Source organism: Blastomyces gilchristii (genome assembly GCF_000003855.2).
Source record: "Blastomyces gilchristii SLH14081 genomic scaffold supercont1.1, whole genome shotgun sequence".
NCBI lineage: Eukaryota > Fungi > Ascomycota > Eurotiomycetes > Onygenales > Ajellomycetaceae > Blastomyces > Blastomyces gilchristii.
In genome coordinates this window covers 2,191,462-2,214,738 of record NW_003101682.1, presented here as the reverse complement: position 1 = coordinate 2,214,738, position 23,277 = coordinate 2,191,462, and the positions used below count along the sequence as shown (strand labels likewise).

Here is a 23,277-nt window from a genome sequence, read left to right as displayed (position 1 = left end):
TTTAATCACTGATTCTCATACTTTCTCTTTCTTTTTCTTCTCTAACATTTTTCTCTTTATTATATAAGATCTATCAATATCATACTAATCTATTCAGTGTAGGCCTCTTATACTAGAGAAACATTCATCATCTTCTTATTAGAAATGATTATTCATATATCATCTTCTCATTAGAAATAATTATTCATTGAGAGATATTCAAACACATAATAACATGTAAGAAAGAGAAACATAGTTAAGTAAACACTGAGTTCTTAGATAGAAGCTTGCTTATCAGTCACTCTAACTCTGTAATAAGATCTTATAAGATAATATCAGTGAAAGATCTAAGAGTTCTGATACTTAGATATATGAGATATTCATATAATTACACTTCTTCAAGATTTCACAGATATTATACACTCAATGAACAACATGTCTAATGATAATATAAGAGAACTCTTGAATATGAGTATAGAAGTGATATTACAGTGACTCTGAGCAATGTTGAAATTATAACAGTAATAAATAGCTGATATGTATGCAACTTAACAACATTAATATGAAGAGATTCAACAATTATTATAACAAGAAACTCATGCAATTTCAACATCTACAGAATTGAGTATAAAAGCACTGAAAGAATGCTTAGATACTCTCATATATTTTAATACTTCTGATCTCACTCTCTACTCATCATGGAGAATGAAAATACTCATAAAACTGAGTGTGAATAAAGATGTCATCAGTTCACTGATTAATCAAGATTGATATATCAATAAATAATTGAAGAATTGTGTGAAACAGAAGTTTCATTCATGAATAAAAGCATGTGAATCAGCATTGTGAATGTCTGATAATATCATCAAATATCTTGATATTCTGTTTCAAGACACTGCCATGCAACAGAAAGTGTTAGATTGATTATAGAGTACTTAACAGAGAAACACTTCTCTCACAACATTTATTCCTGACTTTGACACTAAGATTCTAGAAGCAGGTGATCAATCTTGAAAGAATTGAATGAAGATTATCATACTCAAGAAGACATTAACTCTCAAACTCTTACAGGCTCTTGTAAGTGTAGATGAAGACCAGACTTATAAAGATTTCTGCATACAACTTCAGACATTGAATGACTGTCTTATCGAGCTCAAGAGTATACAGAACAGTGATAGAACATGTTATACTTATACATCTGTGTCAAAGATTAACAATGATGCAGATGCTATGAATTGAGTAGACTCAAATATTTATATATAAGCAAGAGTTTCCACTGTTCAAACAGATTTTCAAGTTTCTGAGATCACTTCTGAAGAAGTCACTGATCAATGTTAATGTAAAGTATACATCAACTGTAACTGATCAGAACACATTGCTTTCAACTGTTAATTAATCTATATGTCTTCTCAATCAAGAGAAAGATCAGTGTCTTCTTATTCAAAGAATGAATCAGTGTCTGTCCGTGTCAACCACATTGCAGTGAAGAAAGATTCAGAAGATAACTACAAAGATATCTCAGTGAAACAGAGAAAAGATTAACTTCTGTTCAAATTTATACACAGAAGCTTGAAGAGATCAGATAACAATGATTTGAAGAGAAAATAACAATGAATGCAATTCTTGTATCTACTGTAATTAATAACATGTATAATATGAAAGCTATGATAGACAGTGGTCTATTTCACTATACAATGATTAAATCTTCAGTCATAAGATATTATAATCTTCAGCATATTCTCTTATCAAAACCCTGACTTCTTGCAGAATTTAATGATTCAAAAGATGTTTGCACCTGTTATATAATGAATCTAAACATAGATATCAGAGAATATCAGTGTGAAGACATCTATATATATGAAGTTGATAATCTTGATTATAATCTTATATTAGAACTTGCCTGACTATCTGAACAAGGCATCTTGTTAAACACTTAAAACAGGAGTTTAATATTCCCTAACAATGATAGAGTTCATGAGAATGACATTTACAAGACTATGAATCTGACACAGATTTCTGTCAACATCTATAAAATGCTTAGAAAAAGAAGTCACTGAAAGAATCACTGATAGCAGAACTATGTATCAATCTATTTCACCAGTCTGATCAATATTAAAAAGGCTCTAGAAAAGTTATCCTGTGTTATAATAACAGATTCTCATACAAAACTTTCTCAATAATATCATGAATATCTAGATGTCTTCTGACAAGATAATAATGCTACAAATCTATATCTCTTATAAGGTTCAGAAGTGAACCACAGTATTAAGTTGAAAAAGAAGAATGATAAGAACTCTAAATCATTATAAGATTCTCTTTATAACATATCTCAAGATGAACTTCTTCTTCTTCAAAAGACACTCAATGATCTGTTGAATAAAGAATTCATACATGTTAGTAACTCTTTCACTGCAGTCTCTATTCTCTTTGCAAAGAAATCAGGTGAAGAACTTCAGTTCTGTGTGAATTATCAAGAATTGAACAGATTAATAAAGAAGGACTGTTATTCTTTATCTCTTATCAATAAAACTCTAGCTCACATTGAACAAGCTCAATAGTTTACAAAGTTAGATATTATCACTGTGTTTCATAAGATCTGCATTGCTGAAGAAGATGAGTGACTTACAGCATTTTGAACATAATATAGTCTCTTTGAATGAGTAGTCACACTCTTTGAACTGACTAATATCTTCAGTATATTTCAGAAGTATGTTAACTGAGCACTTCAAGATTTCCTTGATAAATTCACATCTGTATATCTTGATGACATTCTCATCTTCACTAATGAATTCAGAAAAGAATACTAAGAACATGTGTGAAAGATATTACAACAGCTACAGAAAGCAGAACTGTCAATAGATATAGACAAGTATGATTTTAAAATTAAAAGTATAAAATATCTAGACTTTATCATAGAAGCTGATAAGAGAATCTGAATGAATTCTGAGAAGGTCTCTACTATTCTTGAATGAGAGGCTCTGTACACTGTGAAAGATGTATAAAGCTTTATCAGATTCACTAACTTCTATCAGTGATTTATATGAAACTTCTCAGATATCACAAGATCACTTATAGAACTTATTAAGAAGAACTCAGTATTTCAATGATCAGCAGATACTGAAGCTGTATTTACACAGATGAAGAAGATGTTTATTAATATCTCTCTACTAATAATATTTAATTCTGATCACAAGACAGTTGTTGAAGCTGATTTCTCTTATTATATCACAGAAGAAGCTATATTGTAATATGATAATGAAGATGTCTTACAATCATACATCTTCATATTTAAGAAACTGAGTTCTGCTGAATGCAATTACAAGATCTATGATAAGAAACTTCTTATAATCATATACTATCTAGAAGAATGAGACTCTGAACTTCCAAGTGTCTTCAAATTTGAGATAATCACAGATTATAAGAATCTCAAATACTTCATAACTATCTGTAAACTCACTGAATGACAGATATGATGATCTGAGTTTCTAAGCCACTTTCATTTTACAATACACTATCACTCTGACAGCCAGAACTCAATGACAGATGCACTCTTGTGATGAGAACAAGATATGCTGTCTGATGTGACAGACATGCACTGAATGAATTGAGAACATTAGCTCTTGAACTCAAAGATATTAGTTAATCATGATGAGACCACTTATAACACTATACACACTTCTCTGATTAGAACATTCTCTCTCTGAACTGACACTGATATCTTCACTTCTTCTACACTAAATAAACTGTGATATACAGCAGCTCAGACTGATGAACTTCTTCAAACTCTCACTGAAGCAGTATAATAAGAAGCATCTCAATTCTCTTCAGAATTACATACAAAGACTGATATCTTAAAATGTTCAATAGATGACAGTAATGCTCTGTGATTCTGTAAATGATGCTGAGTCTCTTACTCTGAACTCTTACACACCTGAATAATGCAAGAGATGCATGATTCATATATAACTGATTATTCAGACTGTGAATAACTGTATTGAATGATCTCTCAAGAATTCTACTAATCTGAAATATTAAATAGCATCAGACATTTTGTCTGAAACTGCAACTATTGTTCTTTCATCATCTCATAAAAGAACTGTAGAAAAGGCCTGCTGAAATCACTCAATATCTCTGATAGAATCTGATGAAATGTGATAATTGACTTCACTATTAATCTCTCTGAGAGTAAGAGTTGTAGAAACATTCTGATCATTGTGAATTGATTGAGTAAAGATGTAATATTGAAACCTTGTAATAAGATAAATACTGAACAAGTCACTGAAGCTTTTTTACAGAGTCTGTTCTATTGAATGCATGAATTACTGAGATCTATAGTATTGAATCAGAGTCATTAATTTATGAGTACTCTCTGAACAAGAATCTGTCAAGTTCTCAAGATTATATACTATCTATCAACTGTCTATCACTCTGAGACTGATAATGCATCAGAATAGATAATTCAGACTGTAAAGAATTATCTCTATAAGTTCTATAATCACTTATAAGATGATTGATATAACCTGCTTCTACACACAGAGGTTGCTATCAATGAATAAGATGTTATTTCAACAGACATAAGTCTGTTCTTTCTTACACACAGTTATTATATGAAGATATTAAATCTTCTAGAGACTACACAGTTCACACTGAATCTCTGCAGTCTGATTCAGAACACTGATAATAAAGTAACAAAGCTCTGAGATATCTGTAACTGAGCAGAGGTCTTCATGACAACTGTGAAACAAGATTAAGAGAATCAAATCAATATTCATCAAGACTTCACTGAACAATATAAGATAGAAGACTTAGTGTGATTAAATCTTAAGAATATACAGATCACATGTTCATCTTGTACACTGAATTACTGTCATATTAAGTATAAAGTGATAGAAGTTCTAGATAGTCATAACTACTGTCTTAACATATTATCAGAGATTTATAATGTCTTTTACACAAGCTTGCTCTGTCACACTGTCACTGACTCATTCTCTTCTTAACTGACTTTCAACTTGCAGTCACCAGGCATCAGAGAAGAAGATAATGAGCTTGAGTGAGAGATTGAGAATATTCTTGATAAGAGATCTCACAGCTGCAGCTGACAATATCTCATGAAATAGTTTAAGTATAATTGCCTGATCTGAACTCTGAGTTTTATATTATCTGAAACAGTGACTCTTGACTGATGAGAACTGCTTCTGAAAAGAGAGGGCTAATGTGACAGACTGTGTCTGATCAATTATATAGACTATTTCATTACACTTCACAGATTTCAACTGCTTCATTCTCAAATGCATACACTTCAATTCTCAGCCATTCTCAATCATCAATTCTCAGCTGCTACTACGGTCCGTCGCCTGTGTATCTAGACTTCAACACCAAGTCTCACCCTTGTACTACCCCTCTCAATCTGGCCCATCCCCAGCAGAACGATACAAAAAGATACCTCGGCAACAGCATTCAATACATAATCAGTGGACAACGAGTCAACAGCACATCAACAACTATAAAATCAGTATACCCCAAGGTCTGACTGAGCCTTTGATCCCTGCACAGTGAGATATATTAAATCTAGTTTTAATACCTCAATATTCAATAGATTCTGCAAGGGATTGAGAACAGCAACACTAGGTTTCTATTGAATTTGAGAATTAACTCTATATTGATATAATCATTGACAAAGTCTTCTATTTTGAGATATAAATAACCAGTTCCTCTACATCCCGCTGACAATATTTACATTATTATATAGAAACAGACTTATATTCTCTATAATATCAAGACTCTGAAGAGGGAAAGTCTTGATAGAGAGTATACAGTAGTGCATAGACTGACCGTGTGACCGTGTCTAAGACCAGGACCAGATTTTTTGATAGTCTCATTACCAATTCGACTTCTCTTGAAAAAGTAAGGTGTTTTTCTCTGGGTTTTACACAATATTCTTACAAAGAATTAAAAACAGAGTTGTTTTCTGAATGAGACCATGATTTCCACTTCTCAATTTAAATTATTTTTAGTGCTTTAAATGACTTTAAATCTCATTTGAGCATTATCAAAAAGCATTACTTTTTAAAAAATTAAAAATAGTCTAAAAAAAACCTTAAAATGTCTAAAAATAGTAACTTTATGCCAAGAATGGGACTAAATGAGATCAAATGAGATCACTTTCTCATTTTTTTCAAGTCATGGTTCCATTTTAAGATCTGATATATAGTCACTTTACATGTTTTTTTGATAGTCAGTCCCAGCGGGATTCACGCCAAGAAATGTATGGGACCAGACCAAATGAAACCAAATGTGAAATTCATGGTCCCAGCGACCAGTCTAGTAGTGCATATCTTAGCAGTTTCTATCTCATTCTTCTGCAGCAGTTAATGCAAAAAAAAAAAGATCTTAGAAATAGTTTTTTACTTCTCTTGAAAAAGTAAGGTGTTTTTCTCTGAGTTTTATACAATATTCTTACAAAGAATTAAAAACAGAGTTGTTTTCTGTCATAATTTCATATTCTTTTAAGTAAGAATTACTTTTTCAGTGGCTGAAGAGCTTTCATTAATACTTAATTCTCTTTTATACTCTTTATTGACTGATTTGAGTTGCACACTTGTTGTGTGAGGAGAATTGGATGATTTAGAATAAAATTGAATAGTTTTAATCAATTTCTCTGCAAAAAATTGACTTATTTTTTGTCAGTTTTTCTCTCAAAAACTGTCATATCATCTGATTTATTATCAATTGATATCATACTTTTCCTCACTGTATCCCAAGAAAGAGTTTGTAAAGATTTTATTGATTTATCTTAAAAATCACTTTTAGTTTATTAGATTCTCTTCAAAAATCTAACCTAGTTACTGAACTAGTGTGAAAAAAAAATCAGGTGTTTTATACACAAAAGTCTTTCATTCTTCTTTTGAAACAGTCTGACCAACTTTTCAATTGAAAATAGACTAATAAATCTCTCAACTGAAACAGTCTGATCAACTTTTCATTTGAAAATAGATTAATAAACCTCTCAATTGAAACAGTCTGACCAACTTTTCATTTGAAAATATACTGATAAATCTCTCAATTGAAACAGTCTGACCAACTTTTCATTCAGTGAGTAAAATGAGTTCAAGAGTACACTCAGTTGATGTGGAAAAAGATGTTTTCCCAGATGCCATTCCTGAGATTGAAATTCTAAAGAGAAGAAAGAAGGAAGAAATAGAGAAACAACAAGTTCTTGAAATACAGGAACTGGAAAAAGCAAGCAAAATTCTTGGAAAACAGTGTCTTAGTGAGGAGAATGAAGAAGTTCTGTTAATTCTTCATACTCAGGCTAGACAACTACAAGAAGTGATCAAGTTCAAACTTGGAATTTCAAACACAATTCAAAAAACATTGAAATCTTCCAGTACAGTCACTGACTCTTTTTCATCTTCTACTTCTTCATCTTCTTCTTCAAATCAGAAGAAAACATATGCTCAAGTAGCAGAATCTGCTGTCTTCAAACCTGCTAGTTCAAAATCTGCTCAAAATTCTGAGAAATCTGAGAAGAATATTTCTCAGACCTCTGTTCATAGAAAGGAAAAAAAAGAAATGCAAAAAGAGAAGAACTTTCAAATCTCCAGAAACAGAAGACTTATTCTCAAAGTCTCAAATCAGGAGAGCTTGCAAAAAAACAAGCTAAACTCAAATCTCATTTTCAGAATTAGAAATGAAATTAACCAGCAGTTCTTTTCTCAGTTAATGACTGATATTGAAGTTCAAAAACCAGTCATAGCTTCAATTGAGCCATCTTTCTTTGGAAACTCTATTATTTTGACTACAATGCCTGAATTCAGTGCAGAATTCCTCATTCAGAATGAGAATCTCTGAAAATCAGCAATAGAATCTCTACTGAATACAACAATTCTATCTGAAAGTGATGAAAAGTGGGACAAATTCATTCTTCATGATATTCCAGTTGAAATTTTTGACTGTGAGAAAGGAATGCTGCTTCTCAAAAATGAATTAGAAGAATACAATTCTATTTAACTGAGAAAAGAGCCTGTATGACTTAATTCAATTGAGTTCAGACAGAGCAGAAGAAATGCCTCTGTTCTAGTATATACAAAGACACTTGAACAATCAAGAATCTCTGAAGTAAGAGTAGCAGGTTTGAAAATGAGAGTTCATGAATACAAAGATTCAAGAATGAATCTCAAAGCTCAAACACAGTGTTCAAACTGTCAAAGATATGAACACTTTGCAATCTCTTATTTCAGAGACTCAAAATGCACATTCTGTGCTAGAGATCACAAAACTAGTGAGCATAAATGTGAAACATGCTCAAAAAGAGGTGAAATATGTCAACATACTCTGCTTAAGTGCTCCAATTGCAAAGAAAAACATGCATCTAGCTCAAAAGAATGTGTATTTGCTCCAAGAACTCAGAAGAACTGGAGAAAAGATGAAGCTCAAAGTGAATCTAAAACTGAAGAGAAAAGTCAAGCTAGTAAATCCACAACTGCAAGCTTAAAAAGAAGAAACTCTCAACTATCTAGATCTTCAAACTCCAATTCTTCAGCTAAATGTAAACAGAATTTGAATCCTCAAACACCTGTTAAGATTAGAGAATTGAGAAATGACTCTGATAATAAACTAGATAGAATGCAAGCAGTTGAGATTCCCGCTTTTCAAAATAGTTATAATCTACTATCTGGTGATAGTGATTAGATTCTACTATATCTTCACTCTCTTTTAGTATGAATATACAACAAAAACAACAAAAAAAGTTTAAAAACTCTTCAAAAGTCACATTTATTCAAAATAATGTGGATAGAAACTCAAATTGTATTTATTCTTGTCTTCAGATTGTATTTGAACAAAAAGTTGACTTTGTACTTCTTCAAGAACCAAATTTTGATACTGAGCAAAAGTACAGCATTTCTCATCCAAGCTATTACTGCTTTCTTCCTGAAAAATCTGAGATAAAATCAAGAGTAGCAATCTATGGGAGAAAAAGATCAAGATATCAATTTAATCTGAGATTTGATATCATATCTGACTCTGACATTCTAGTGGGTGACATTATAGATAAAGATAATGAGTTTGATACTATTCAACTTATAAATATCTATAATGAAAAATCATTGAAAGAAAACAACAATACCTGGACAATTGATAGAGGATTTTTGAATATAACTCCCTTAAAAAACTCTATAATTGCAGAAGACTTCAATGCACATCATCTCTGATGGAACTCAGAGTGCACAAGAGCAGTAAGAGCGGATAAACTGGTTGAATGAACTTTTAAGCATTCAATAGATTTAGTTAACAAGTCTGATCAACAAACATTCTTTAGAAAAGGCATGAAACAGAAATCTATTATAGATCTAACTTTCATGTCACAAAATCTAATTGAAAAAAGACTTATAAACTGGTTTATTGATTCAAATGAAACCTCAGGATCGGGTTATGAGATCATTCAATTTGATATTGAACTGAGTGAAAAACAAAGAAGTGAAAATCCTCTTCTCTCTAATCAGTATAACTTTGAAAAAGCTGATTGAAAAGCAGTTGAAGAAAGAGTAAAACAGCTGAAATCTGTAAGACAGAATGAGCTCTATTGAAATCAAAGTCAAGATATATCAAATGAAATACTTGAGAATAGAGCAAAGCTGATTACATCTATTCTTCTAACAAGTATTGAAGAAAATATTCCAAAGAAAAAGTCTTCTGAGTATTTCAAACCTTGGTGAAATGAGAATATCACTTCTAAAAGAAAGCAATTAGCCACTGCTAAGAGAGATTGAAAGAATCACTTAATATCTGATGAAGAGTTCAAAGCTATTCAAAATGAATATTTTTCAGATATTAAAAAAGCCAAAACAGATTGCTGGAACAAATTTCTTAAAGAAGCACAAGGAAAAGAAGTTTTCAAAGCCTTCAACTATACTAAAACAAGAAGTGTAGCAAAGCTTCCAACCTTAGAATATGAATTTCAGAATGAATTATATACAGCAAATTCTTTTGAGGAAAAATGTCAAGCTTTTATGAGAATTCTCTTTCAAAACTCATCATCACATTTAGAAGAGGAGAATATGTCATTTCATGAATATATTGATGAAAATAACTGGGAATGGCCTGAGCTTACATATGATGAACTAGAGTCAGCAATATTCTCAAGTTCAATTAAACTGCTGCAGGGCCTGATTCAATTAATCACTCAATTATTCAAAACACATATTCCTACTTGAAGAATGAATATTTTGAGCTCTTTTTCAATCTCTTAAAAAATGGTTATCATTCTGAATGCTGGAGAGAAGCTACTGGAGTAATCCTTGCAAAACCTAATAGAAAGACTTCAATTTCTAAGTCATATAGAGTAATATCTCTGTTGAACTATTTGAGAAAAATTCTAGAAAAGATAATAGCTACTAGATTATCTTTTATAAGCTCTATTAGTGATTCTCTTCTATTTAATGAACAAATGAGAGGTAGAAAACAATGTTCTGCAATTGATACTGTTCTCTCAGTTGTTCATGATGTTCAAGTAGCAAAGCATGAAGGCCTGGTCTCAACTGCAGTTTTTATTGATATAAAAGGTGCATTTGATCATGTGTCAAAGTCTAAGATGATTCAAACTTTGAAGATGTTAAAACTGCCACTTTCTCTAATAAAATGAGTCAATTGTTTCATGTCTAAAAGAATTATACAACTATTCTTTGATGGAAGAAAACAAGATAAAACTGAGATAAAAATAGAAGTATCACAAGAATCTCCAATCTCACCTGTTTTATTTGCAATATACACTGCATATCCATTCAAGAATAGAGAGATGAAAATAGTGAGATCTTCAAGTTATATAGATGATATTGGTCTACTCTACAGTTCAAAGACAATCAAAGAGAACTTAGAAGTGATTGAGAAAGCAGCAAAGAAAATCTTTGTTAGAGCAGATATTAATCTAATTCAATTTGATATGAATAAAACTGAGTTAATTCACTTTTTTCCCAGATTTAATGAGAAAGAACTAAGTCTAACTCTTTTGAATAAAGAGATTAAACCCGGTTTAAATGTTAAATAGCTAGGAGTATGGTTAAACTTCAAGCTGAATTTTAAATATCATATTCAACAAAGAATTATCAAGACAGAGAGACTACTGAATAGTATAATCAGACTATCAAATACTGAGAGAGGTCTATCCTTTCAGGCTATGAGACAGTTATACATAGCCTGTATTACCTCAGTAGCTGATTATAGAGTTCAAGTTTGATGAAACAATCAAGGAAACTTCACTGAACTCTTTCAAAGTCTACAAAACAGAGCTTTGAGAAGAATTCTGAGTGCATTCAAGTCATCTCCTATTAAAGCAATGGAAATTGAAGCTTCAATTCCACCTCCTGCTATTCAATTTGAAAAGGCCTGTATAAACTATGCTCTGAGAGTCATGAAGATGAGCTCAAATCATATAATCAGAGAAAGAGTCTCTTCTTCATTTTCATCAGTTAACTCAGGAAATGAACTGGATTGAAATAGATTTCTTGATTGAAATGAGAATAATACTTTAAAGAAAATGCCCTCTCAACTGTATAGACTATGTTCACTTATTAAGAATCAATTTTCTTCATTAAATGTTGAGAAAATTGATCATGAGAAGATATCTCTCTGGAGAGAAAAGCTGGAATCTCTCATAGACTTACAAATAAGTGAACTATCTAAAGAGAGAGAATATGAACAGCATTTGAAGAAGATCTCTACAATTAATATAAAAGACTCTATTCTGATCTACTCAGATGGCTCAAAAAATGAGAATTTGAATAGATTAGGCGCAGGCATTGCTTATACTGAAGATAATATTAATATTATCTCAGATTTCTGGAATTTAGGCTGTGAATCTGAAGTCTTTGATGCTGAACTATTTGCAATAGTGAAAGCTTTCAAACTCATTGAAATAAAGTCTTATAAAAGAGGAAATGATTTGAAAGAGATATGAATATTCTCTGATAGTCAAGCTGCTTTAAAAAGACTTAGAAATAGTCAGATTCATATTGATCAAATGAATCTTGAACTGATTTTAAACTCTGTTTTGAAAATTCAAAAGAGAAGAATATCAAAACTGATAATTCATCTGCATTGGGTTCCTGCTCATATGAATATTCATGGCAATGAATTGGCTGATTCAGCTGCGAAAAAGGGTTCAGAATTAAGCAGATCTATTCAAAAAACAGTGTCCTGATCTTTCATAAAGAGAAAGATAAAAGAATCTTGTTTAAACAAGTGAAATGAAAGCTGGCAGAAACAAAAGAAGAGTATACATTATTCAAGATTTGAGACAAAATCAAAGTGGAAATCTTGTTCAATTAAATGTAAAAAGAAAATATTCTCATCTATAATTCAGCTGAAACTAGGACATGATTATTTCAAATCTTATATACAAAGATTTGATGATAGATTTGATTCAACAGCGTGCTCATTCTGCAATGTGAATGAAAATCCTGAGCATATTGTAATGCATTGTGCATTATACAATAGTCTCAGAGTCAGATTAAAGAAGAAGTATGATTTAAATCAATTAAATATGAGGTTCTTATTCTCAACTAAGACAGGAACTAAATACTTAATAGACTTTCTATCAGAAACTAGAGCAGCTACAAGAAAATGGCTGAATTCAGAAGTATCTGAATATGAAGAGGTGAAAATTGACTAGATATAGTCTGTTAAAACAGCTATATATCATCTTTTAATAATTTTGTTTTGTTATAGTCTCTCTTTACTGTACTTGTTTCCTTCTGTTCTTTTCTCTATCTATTTAATGTGTCTATCTTTAAGACTATGTTCTCTTTTCTTTTGTCATAATATTTTCAAATGGTTTCAAACTATCAGAAGGTGTTGAAATACTGCAATTTGTAAACAGTTTTTGTATTCTGGGCTGGAATTTTCTGATTTTGCATATTTGAAATTGATAAATGTATAATAGTTGACTCTATAGATATGGGAAAAACTCTGAGCACTAAAGATTCTCAGGTAGATGTCATAGTCTCTGACTGCATACATCTATAATTGAAGAATAATAATAATAATAATAATAACTATCAATGACTGAGATACTGTTTCAACAGATGTAAGTCTGTTCTTTCTTACATATGATTATTATATAAAGATATTGAATCTTCTAGAGATTACACATTTCACACTGAATCTCTGCAGTCTGATTCAGATTGTTGATAATATAGTAATAAAGCTTTTAGATGTTTGTGACTGAGTAGAAGCCTTCATGACAAGTATTAAACAGAATTAAGAAGATCAAGCTAATGTTCACTGGCATTCTACTGAGTAATATGAGATAGAAGATCTGATGTGATTGAATCTTAAGAATATATAAATCACACACTCATCTTGCACACTGAATTATTACTATATTAAATATAAAGTGATAGAAGTTCTATTCAGTTACAATTATTATCTTGACACATTATCAGAGATTTATAATATCTTTTATATAAGCTTACTCTGCTGTGCTGTCACTAATCTGTTCTCTTCTCAACTAACTTCTGACTGACAGCTATTAGAGATTGTTGAAGAAGACAATGAACTTGAATAAGAGATTGAAGATATTCTTAATAAGAGACTCTCTGACTCTGTAACTGCAGTTGATAATATCTTGTGAAATAAGTTAACTATAATTATCTGATCTGAACTCTGAGCTCTGTGTTATCTGAAACAGCGGCTCTTGATCAATGAGAACTACACACAATCTCATCTCTGAAAAGAAGAGTCTAATGTATTAAGCTGTGCCTGATCAATTATATAGACTATTTCATTACACTTTATAGATTGTGCTGAAAGCTTTGATTCTCAGTCTGTTAAAAAGCTCTGATCTTCAGTTGCTGATTCTCAGCTGAAAACTCATGAAATTTCTATTCTTTCATCTCAAACCTTCACTGTGTATGCATATAAATATTTACTTTAATCACTGATTCTTATACTTTCTCTTTCTTTTCTTCTCTAATGTTTCTCATTTTGTTATATAAGATCTATAAATATTATACTGATCTATTCAGCGTAGACCTCTTACAATTTATAAATAAAGACATGTGAATTAGTATTACATATATCTGGTAACATTATTAAACATTTTAATATTCTGTTCAGAGATACTGCTATACAGCAGAAAGCATTAGATTAATTTCAAAGTATTTAACAGAGAAATACTTCTCTTACAATATTCATCTCTGACTTTAATATCAAGATTCTAGAAGTAGATGATTAATCTTGAGAGAATTAAATAAAGATTAGCATGCTTAAGAAGATACTAACTTTCAAACTTCTATAAGCTCTTATAAGTATAGATAAAGAACAGACTTATGAAGACTTCTGCATATAACTCTGAACATTGAATGATTATCTTATCAAGCTTAAGAGTATACAGAACAGTAGTAGAAGATATTACATCTCAGTCACTGATATATCTGCATCAAAGAATAACAATAATACAGATGTTATAAATTAAGTAAACTTAAATATCTATATATAAATAAGAGTCTTCATTATCTGAACAAGCTTCTAAGTTTCTGAGATTGCTTTTGAAGAAGTTACTGATCAATGTCAATGAGAGATATACATTAAATGCCTCAGTGACTGAATGGTTAATGCGGCCACTCAGTAGTGCCTTGATGTGAGAAACTAAGACGCGTGGGTTCGAAACCCGCAGAGAATACATTAAATCCAGAACTTAAGCACCTCAGGTTTCTAATAAATACAGAGATGTACAAATCACTTCAATGAATTGCTCTATGTTTCTGAGCTGAGAAGTTATTATTGCATGTATTTAATTATCACTTCTTTGTATTTTTCTATATTCTTATTTATCTTGATATAATCTTAACATATGTATTTTCTTCTGTATAATTAACACTTGACCTGTATTTAACATTATATAAGAACTCATTATAAGCTTCACTTGTATATAAGTATAATGAAAGAATAATAATAATAATAATAATAATATACATTAATTTTAACTAATCAGAATATATTATTCTTAACTATTAATCAGTCTATATATCTTCTTATTTAAAAGAAAGATTAACTTATAAATCACTATAGTATATAAGTATCAACATTTTTTCAACATTGATATTCATAATATTAATATATTTTTAATAATAGTATCTAATAATACAATTTCATAACACTCTCTTTTACAATATTAATATATTTCAAGAAATATAACAGAGATTAATCAAGATTGTTTATTTTCTTTTATACATTGATAATATTCAATCTGAGTTAGTACTAAAATTATAACTAAGTTAAGAAAGAAGATTATTTTCTCTTATAATAATTCTTCTTACATATATCAGTGATCAGTTATTATCTTTATTAAAAATAAATTATTATCTTTCTTAAATCTTTATTATATTTTCTGAATTCACTTCTTTCACTTCTTTCACTTCTATTGAAGATTCATAAACTCTTTAAGAAATTACTGTAAATTACAAAGTCTATATTATTTATAATTCAACACAGAATACTCTCTTTCAATTATAATAAATAATCACTTCATTTTTCACATCTGATTTCAGGTTATGAAATTTATGAAAAACTCAACACAAATATTAAGATGAACTATGAAATAATTATTAATAGATTATATTATAGATTACTGAAGAGTCATCTCTCTGCTATAATTACTATAACTTTATTCAGAAACATTCATTATAAACTGATTATAACTCTGAAGAAATTTCTCAACATCTGAAGTTATCAAAATACAGATAGATAATAAAAGAAAAATAATCAGAAAATTACTACTAAGCTGATAAGTTACTCTATCAGATAATGATTTTTAATAATACTAACTTTCTAATTTGAAGAAAATTATGTGAAAATGATTATATGTTAGTACTCTGATTTCATAACTCTCATTTAATAACTTTAATAAATAATTACTTTATATGTATATATCTCTGAATTCTTTTCTTTAATTAATTGAAAACTCTGAATTCTGAATACTTCTTCAAATGCTTAATTAGACTGATCATGTGACCGTGTCTGAAACCAGAATCAAACTTTACAGTTATTATATTGCCTAAAAGCATTACTTCTAATCATGATTTGTGTTCATTACATTGATTTCAAATCATGTTATTTCAAATATTAAAGATCTCAGATTCACTTTTCAAATAAAAATCTAGTCTCAGATAAAGAAAATATTTGAATTTTTAGTTACATTTTCATTTTGATTTTATTATTGAGAATGGCATTAAATGAGACTATAAAATCATTTCTCACTGACATAATATCATAACATAGTACTTATTTGTTGAAAATTCAACAGAGAGTATTATCAAATATCATTACTTTTCTAAACACAGATCATAATTCATATAATTTTAATTATAAAAAAAATATAAAATATAAAAAAAAATAAAAAAATAAAAAACAAAATAAAAACAAGAAAAAATCACAATAAAAAAAAAGAGAAAGAAAAAGAAAAAAAAAATAAAAGAAAAAGAAAAAAATACAAAATAAAAATAAAAAAAATCAAGATTACAGAGCTGTAGTATTCTTAAAATACTCACTTTTCAGAGTCTTTACAATGTTTATTATCAACTGTGTATCTCTCATAGTAAGAATAACACAGCTGTGATGAGTCATTATCTTAATATCATCTAATAAATAATCAGTATATATCTGTATAAATGTGAATAATTAGACAATATATATTTAAAAAGTGTGATCAGAGTGGACTCTGCTGTCACTTGAATAACATCAAGAATAGAATGCTGAAATTGATAATTTCTCTCATTAATTTCACAGACAAGATGTGTGAAGATGATCTTAAGAAATATAAGATTCTCTGACTTCTGATAAAAATGAATCTCATAAAGAGACTCTATTTTCATCATATCAGAGACTGAGTGTTATTAAAAAGCATTACTTCAATGTACATGTACTTACTGCAGTGATTCACTCTCTGCATATATAACTGAGAGTTGCAGCTTTTTCACACCACACAGCTCTTTCTGAAATACTGCTGTCAGTTTGTAACTCACACAGTCTCTTAGTTCAGCACACACTGTGTATATACAGCCCTGCATGCTGGGGTTGTGTTGATCATTATAGCCTGACATGATACTCACTTTTCATGAGCCATGTTTCATTTGATTGAGAGAGAGAAGGGACACAACTACTGTTTTATTTAAGAGAGAATGAATAATTGAATCTGTAGAAGATAATTTGATTTCTTCTGTATTTGAAATTTGATTAGTCTATACTCTTCAATTTGAGAGTTTCTGAGAGTGTTTTAATAGTGTTTATATCAGCTTGAAATTAGTGATTGATTGAAGAAGAGAAAAGAGAGAAGAAAGAAATGAGAATAACTTATCTTTATAATATGAAAACAGAGAATTGCTGTAATCATTTATTCTAGTAATAAAGATCTGTTTTCTGCATGTATCTCTGATACAGATTATATGATAACTGCATACAAAGAATATTAATAGTGTATGTATTGAATGAAGATAATGTTATTATACAACACTGTAGCTGTTTCTATACATCTCTGAAAGCTGTTAATATTTTCTTTAAGTCTCTCTATATTTGATAAGTCAGTAATATATTTCAATACACTTCTTCTTTTATTATTATTATTATCATTATCATTATTATCATCATCATTATCATTATTATTACTATTATTATTATTATTATTATCATCATCATCATTATTATCACTATTATTATATTATTTCTGACTGTCTCTTCTGTCTTCACTTCTCTTCAACACTTACTGAAATCAATTATGTCATTTCTCTTCAAATATTCTGCGGTTCTGCAGATCACTAAGACATGTGAGTGTCATCACAGAGTGAAGAAAGAGAAGAAGAAGATGTTTAAGTAAGAAGAGATAGATTGTAAGACATGTTATAATGTCTTGAAGAGACTCTGTAAGAGAGTAGAATAATAACAATTTTAAGTAACACTTCTAATAGATTTAGACTGAACTAAGTATAGAAATAATATAAATGACATCATCTGTGAGAGATTGAAAAAGAAGATAATGAAGAGTCTTATACAGTAGTGATGAAATCAGAAGAAATTCTGAGAATAATTTAAGATTAAGATAAAGAGAGAAAGAGAGAAGAAGAGTATTACTGTAAATAAACAGCAGTAGAAGAAGATTAAGAGAGTATTAAAGTAGAAGATAAAGAAGTTAAAACTGATAAGTTTTTTATTTATTAAGAGATAATAATTTTTGATAACACTTCTATTCTCTAATTAATTAGTAGGAGCTGACAGAGAAGAAGAGAATTAAGATCTTGTTCAGATCTTGAATACACTTTATAATTCAGAATATTAAGAAGACAGCTCTGCTCTCTGAGCATATCAATCTACTTATCACTGAGATGAAACCTGAGACAGCAGATCAGAAAATGTGAGATTTTGAGACATAGATTAATCTGGCTGAGAGAGAGCAGTAGAAACTCTTCTCTGAGAAGACAGCAGAGAGAGATTTTAAGATAATTATCATTTCAGATAAGAAGAAGAAGAAGAAGAATAAGAATAAGAAGTGAATTGTAAAGAATAATAAGAAGAATAAGAAAGAGAAGAAAGATTATTATTATTATTATTATTCTTCTATTATACTCATATGCAAGCGGAGTTTATAATGAGTCCTTGCGTGATGTTAAATACAGGTCAAGTGTTAGTTATACAGGAGGAAATACAGGTGTTGAGATCATGCCAAGATAACAAGAATATAGAAAAATACAAAGAAGTGACAATTAGATACATGCGATAATAACTTCTCAGCTCAGGAACATAGAGCAATTCATTGAAGCGATTTGTACACCTCTGTATTTATTAGAAACCTGAGGTGCTTGAGTTCTGGATTTAATGTATCCCCTGCGGGTTTCGAACCCACGCGTCTTGATTTCCTACGCCAAGGCGCTACCGGGTGAAGAGAAGAAAGATGATAAGTAGAAAAAGTTTTTTTCTTTTTATATTAGTTAGTTGTAAGTTCATAATTATTAATAATTAAAATCAATTTTGAGTTTTCAAAAATTATTGTACAAGTTGTAATCAATGTCAGGAATAATATATGTATATATATTTAATAATCATGATTTACAAATCATCATAATATATAAGTATTAACATTTTTTCAACATTGATATTTACAATATTAATATATTTTTAATAATATTATCTGATAACACAATTTAATAACACTCTCTTTTGTGATTCGGAAGAATGTATGATCACTGAATAATAACGCGGCTGCTTCTGAACTTGCTTATGAATGTAAAGAAGTTATAGCAGTCATCAATTAATTTAGTATACTGTATATAAGAAGTCAGTGTATATCTGTAATTATACACTGACTCAAGCAATCTTTGAATCACATCTGATAGCATGTCTAAAAACTGGTGAGAAGTGCAGGCTTCTCCAGAGCATGATAATTTCATCTACAAAGTGATTTGTAGTTATCATGCCAGTGTGATTCTAAAAATACCTTAAAAGATAGTATATAAAGAGTGATGAGTAAAAGAGCATCTGATTAATACTGTTTCACTTGTTGTGGAAAAACTTCACACTCAGATGAATGCCATGTATGCGAATGAATGAGATGTGAGAAAGAAGATGAGAGCAGTGAACCAGATTTAAAGAAGTTCACTCTCTACTTAAAAGAAGAATAAAAAGAGAGATGATTATTATTAGAGTCATACAATAATAACAGGAAACAGAAATCAGAAATCATATAATGATATAATAATATAATAATACAACAATAGACATCATACAATCAATGAGAAATCATTAAAATGAACATCTTCTCTAGTTAATATAAACACTCTTCTCTGCTACCTGAACTGGAAGATATGCAGAACCTCTCAGAGAATTTACTTGAAGTAGTAAGAAAAGCAGCTGAGATCACTGAACTGAAATCAAAGCTTCATATATATATGAGAATTCTAAATAAAATCAAGGCCTTGCATATGCAGTGGCAGGCTGAGACAGAAGTTAAACAACAATTGATATTCACTGCAGATTAAGCATTCATTATGAAGAGCTTCACTGATACAATCATCACTATTAATAAGAATAGAGAAAATCAGGTTATAGATCTGCAGTGAGAGATTGAACATTTACACAGATAGATGATCATACTGAATCTGAAGATCTCATCACAATTGTTCATAATCTCTTAAGAAGTGTACACACTATCAGAGATCACTGCGCAGAATGAGAATCTGAACATAAAATATATCAAGTCAGAAGATCTGTCAGAATCATCGCACTTTAATAACAACTGAAAAAATAATGCTGTAATCAGCTGACTAAGTCAGATGTGATCATATTATCAGATTAAATATGAACTCATAGACAGACAGTTAACAGAATTTCAACAAGTCTTAAGATCTGTCACATTTCTACACAGAAAAGTGAAGTCATTATAAATAACTGATAAAAAGATGAATCTCACAGACTCAGAATAATATTCATTTTCATGAATATGAAACAAGTTTTTCAAATGAATCTTACATAACTTTGAGAAAGTGAACATATGAGACAAGTGTTACAAATGCTTCACTAAGTGTAGATAAGTGAGTGATCTTATATTATACTTCACACACTTCAGCTTACATTATCTCATATTGAATGAAGAGCTTTCAATATCATTCTATTTACAGATCTTTATTCATGATCTTATATCTGAGTTAAGAGCAGAATAAAAATGCTTAACTTTACAATCAGATATAGTGAAAGAAGCATACAATATTCTCATTGTACAAAAATAGATGAGTTAATTATAATAGAAAATACTGCAATTGAGTATACTTTAACAGAGAACAGATAATCAGACTTCTATGACACAAGTTACACACTCAGATGTGATAAATCTAGATCTGAATGTCATCACTAAAGTGCTGAACTCTCTGAAAAAGAGATTCTCTGAGTGAAAATCTTGATATTATGAGTATTGAGCTTGCTTCAACTGCAGATGTTAGAATTATGATGCAAAGAATTACACACAGTGTGCACAGTCAAGAGAAGCAAGAGAGTTAAAAAACTAGCAGAATTAGTAAGCTTAAAGACACTCACTGATATTCTATAAAAAGCCTTTAAGATGAAAGAGATGCCTGCATTAGATGACTCTCTGAATTCTGTAAATATCAAGAGAAAGCAGGCTTCTAAATGAGATGCAGGTAAGAATGATGAAGAGAACACTTATCTCAACATCTTGAGACCTGAAATATTAATGTATAAAGAGCACTTAAATAAGAATTGAGAGATGACTGTAAAAGTGTTAGCAGATATAGAAGCTTCTATATAATATAATAATGATTATATAATCTGATAACTGAAAGATATTTATCAAGTGAAGAATCTCTGATGTATAAGATTGTCTAATAACTAATATTTAATATTATCTATAAGAGTAAGAGTTCTCTTACACTTCAGAGAATGATCTTGTTATATTTAGATGTGAGAGCTGCAGAATGTGAAATACAATCTTATTCTCAAACTTAATTAATTTCAAAGGTTTAATCTGCAGATTCAATAATGTATGTATTATATATAGTTAACTGATAGAAAGAAAACAGTCTATACAATTCTATCAACTGATATAAGAAGAACATTTCATATCTCTGATATAGAAGAGTTAAATCTGCTTATACATCAATAAGCAAAGAGAATAATTCACAAGATCTCATCTGAGAGCATTCTGTATGTTATACAGAACTCAGAAGTGAAGAAAATCAAGATAAAGAATATATAAGAGAATAAGTATATGAAGAAACTTCTCAAGAAGTATAAGAAGGTCTTTTGAACAGATCTTTTATCAGAATTGCTGCTGAAATAAGAATTTGTACATGAGATTGACACAGAGAATGTGAAACCAGTCAATCAAAATACATATTCTCTGTCATAAACACATCTCAAAGAACAGAAGTGTCAGATCACAGACCTTCTAGAATGTAGTCTTATACAACTCTCATCAAGTGTGTGAGACTTCTCAGTTCTATTTATGAAAAAGACAGGTGAGAAGTGATGAATGTGTATTAATTATCAAGTACTTAATAAGCTTATAATCAAGAATGAATATTCACTGCCATGAATTCAATAACAGTTGAATACAGTCAGAAATGCCTGATATCTATCAAAGATCAATCTTCTCTCAGAATACTGACAGATTCATATAGATGAACTGGCCCGGTGGCGTAGTGATTAACTATGCTATTATGAAGTCTCAATTAGCGGCCTTCTCTCTGAGAAATGAATGTCAGGAGAGGGCAGGTTCAAACTCTGTGAGAGTCATCTTAATCACAGCTTTCACTGTTAAGTTATAAAACAGTATCAGAGACCTCTGAGTGCACTATAGTAAATTATTATCAAGCTTAAGATATTCATTCTGAGAATTTTCAGATGCTAATTCTCACTGATCTTAGAGTTAACAGTCTCTCAGACACTTCAAGTTAGATCAGTACTAGAGTGATTGAGATCTAGAGTGTCTGTAGAATAGTGAATTATTATCAAGCTTAACTGACTAAGTCTCATTTCTCTCACTCTAGACACTCACTTCTGAGAAATGAGATTTAAAAACTATCTGATTAGAACACTCTGAGTCTAGCAAGGACCTAGATGAGACAAGATCTAGGTGTTCTTAATAGGTGATTAGTGCAAGCAAGACTGTGACAGTCAATTAGTAGGCTGGAATACTGAGATTGACAGCCCCGGTGGCCGAATGGTTAATGCGGCCACCCGGTAGCACCTTGGCGTGGGAAACCAAGGCGCGTGGGTTCGAAACCCGCAGGGGATACATTAAATCTGGAACTCAAGCACCTCAGGTTTCTAATAAATACAGAGGTATACAAATCGCTTCAATGAATTGCTCTATGTTCCTGGGCTGGGAAGTTATTATCGCATGTATCTAATTGTCACTCCTTTGTATTTTCCTATGTTCTTGTTATCTTGGCGTGGTCTCAACACCTGTATTTCCTCCTGTATAATCAACACTTGACCTGTATTTAACATCACGCAAGGACTCATCATAAGCTCCGCTTGCATATAAGTATAATGGAAGAATAATAATAATAATAATAACTGAGATTGACAGCTGGAAGATTAGAGACTTAACTAGAATTGAGTAGCTCTGATATTATTCTTAGTGAGAATCTCACTTATGAGTAAGCTAGTTACAGAAGCTAGCTGAGTGACAGCTCTTTAGAGGGAATGATAATCTCTGAAGCAGGCCTGAGAGGACAGAGGCAGCGGTCGGTTATATAGAGTGTTAAAATATGTATATAGCTTAAGATGTAAACTGCA

The 23,277-nt window shown here is 30.3% G+C and overlaps 1 protein-coding gene and 1 pseudogene across 2 annotated transcripts; both read left to right on the top strand.

Annotated features, from left to right (window-relative positions):
• Window positions 1-6,233: 6,233 nt before the first annotated feature.
• BDBG_16090 (uncharacterized protein) lies at window positions 6,234-7,830 on the top strand (the record flags this gene model as incomplete). Its single annotated transcript, XM_031724109.1, has 2 exons — window positions 6,234-6,306; window positions 7,073-7,830. The coding sequence occupies exons 1-2, from the start codon at window positions 6,243-6,245 to the stop codon at window positions 7,828-7,830; spliced, it is 822 nt and encodes a 273-aa protein (XP_031575742.1). The 5' UTR covers window positions 6,234-6,242.
• A 14,852-nt stretch (window positions 7,831-22,682) lies between these two features.
• On the top strand, window positions 22,683-22,771 carry BDBG_16089 (annotated as a pseudogene). Its single transcript has one exon. The product of its transcript is annotated as a tRNA-OTHER (tRNA).
• The last annotated feature ends 506 nt before the right edge of the window (window positions 22,772-23,277 follow it).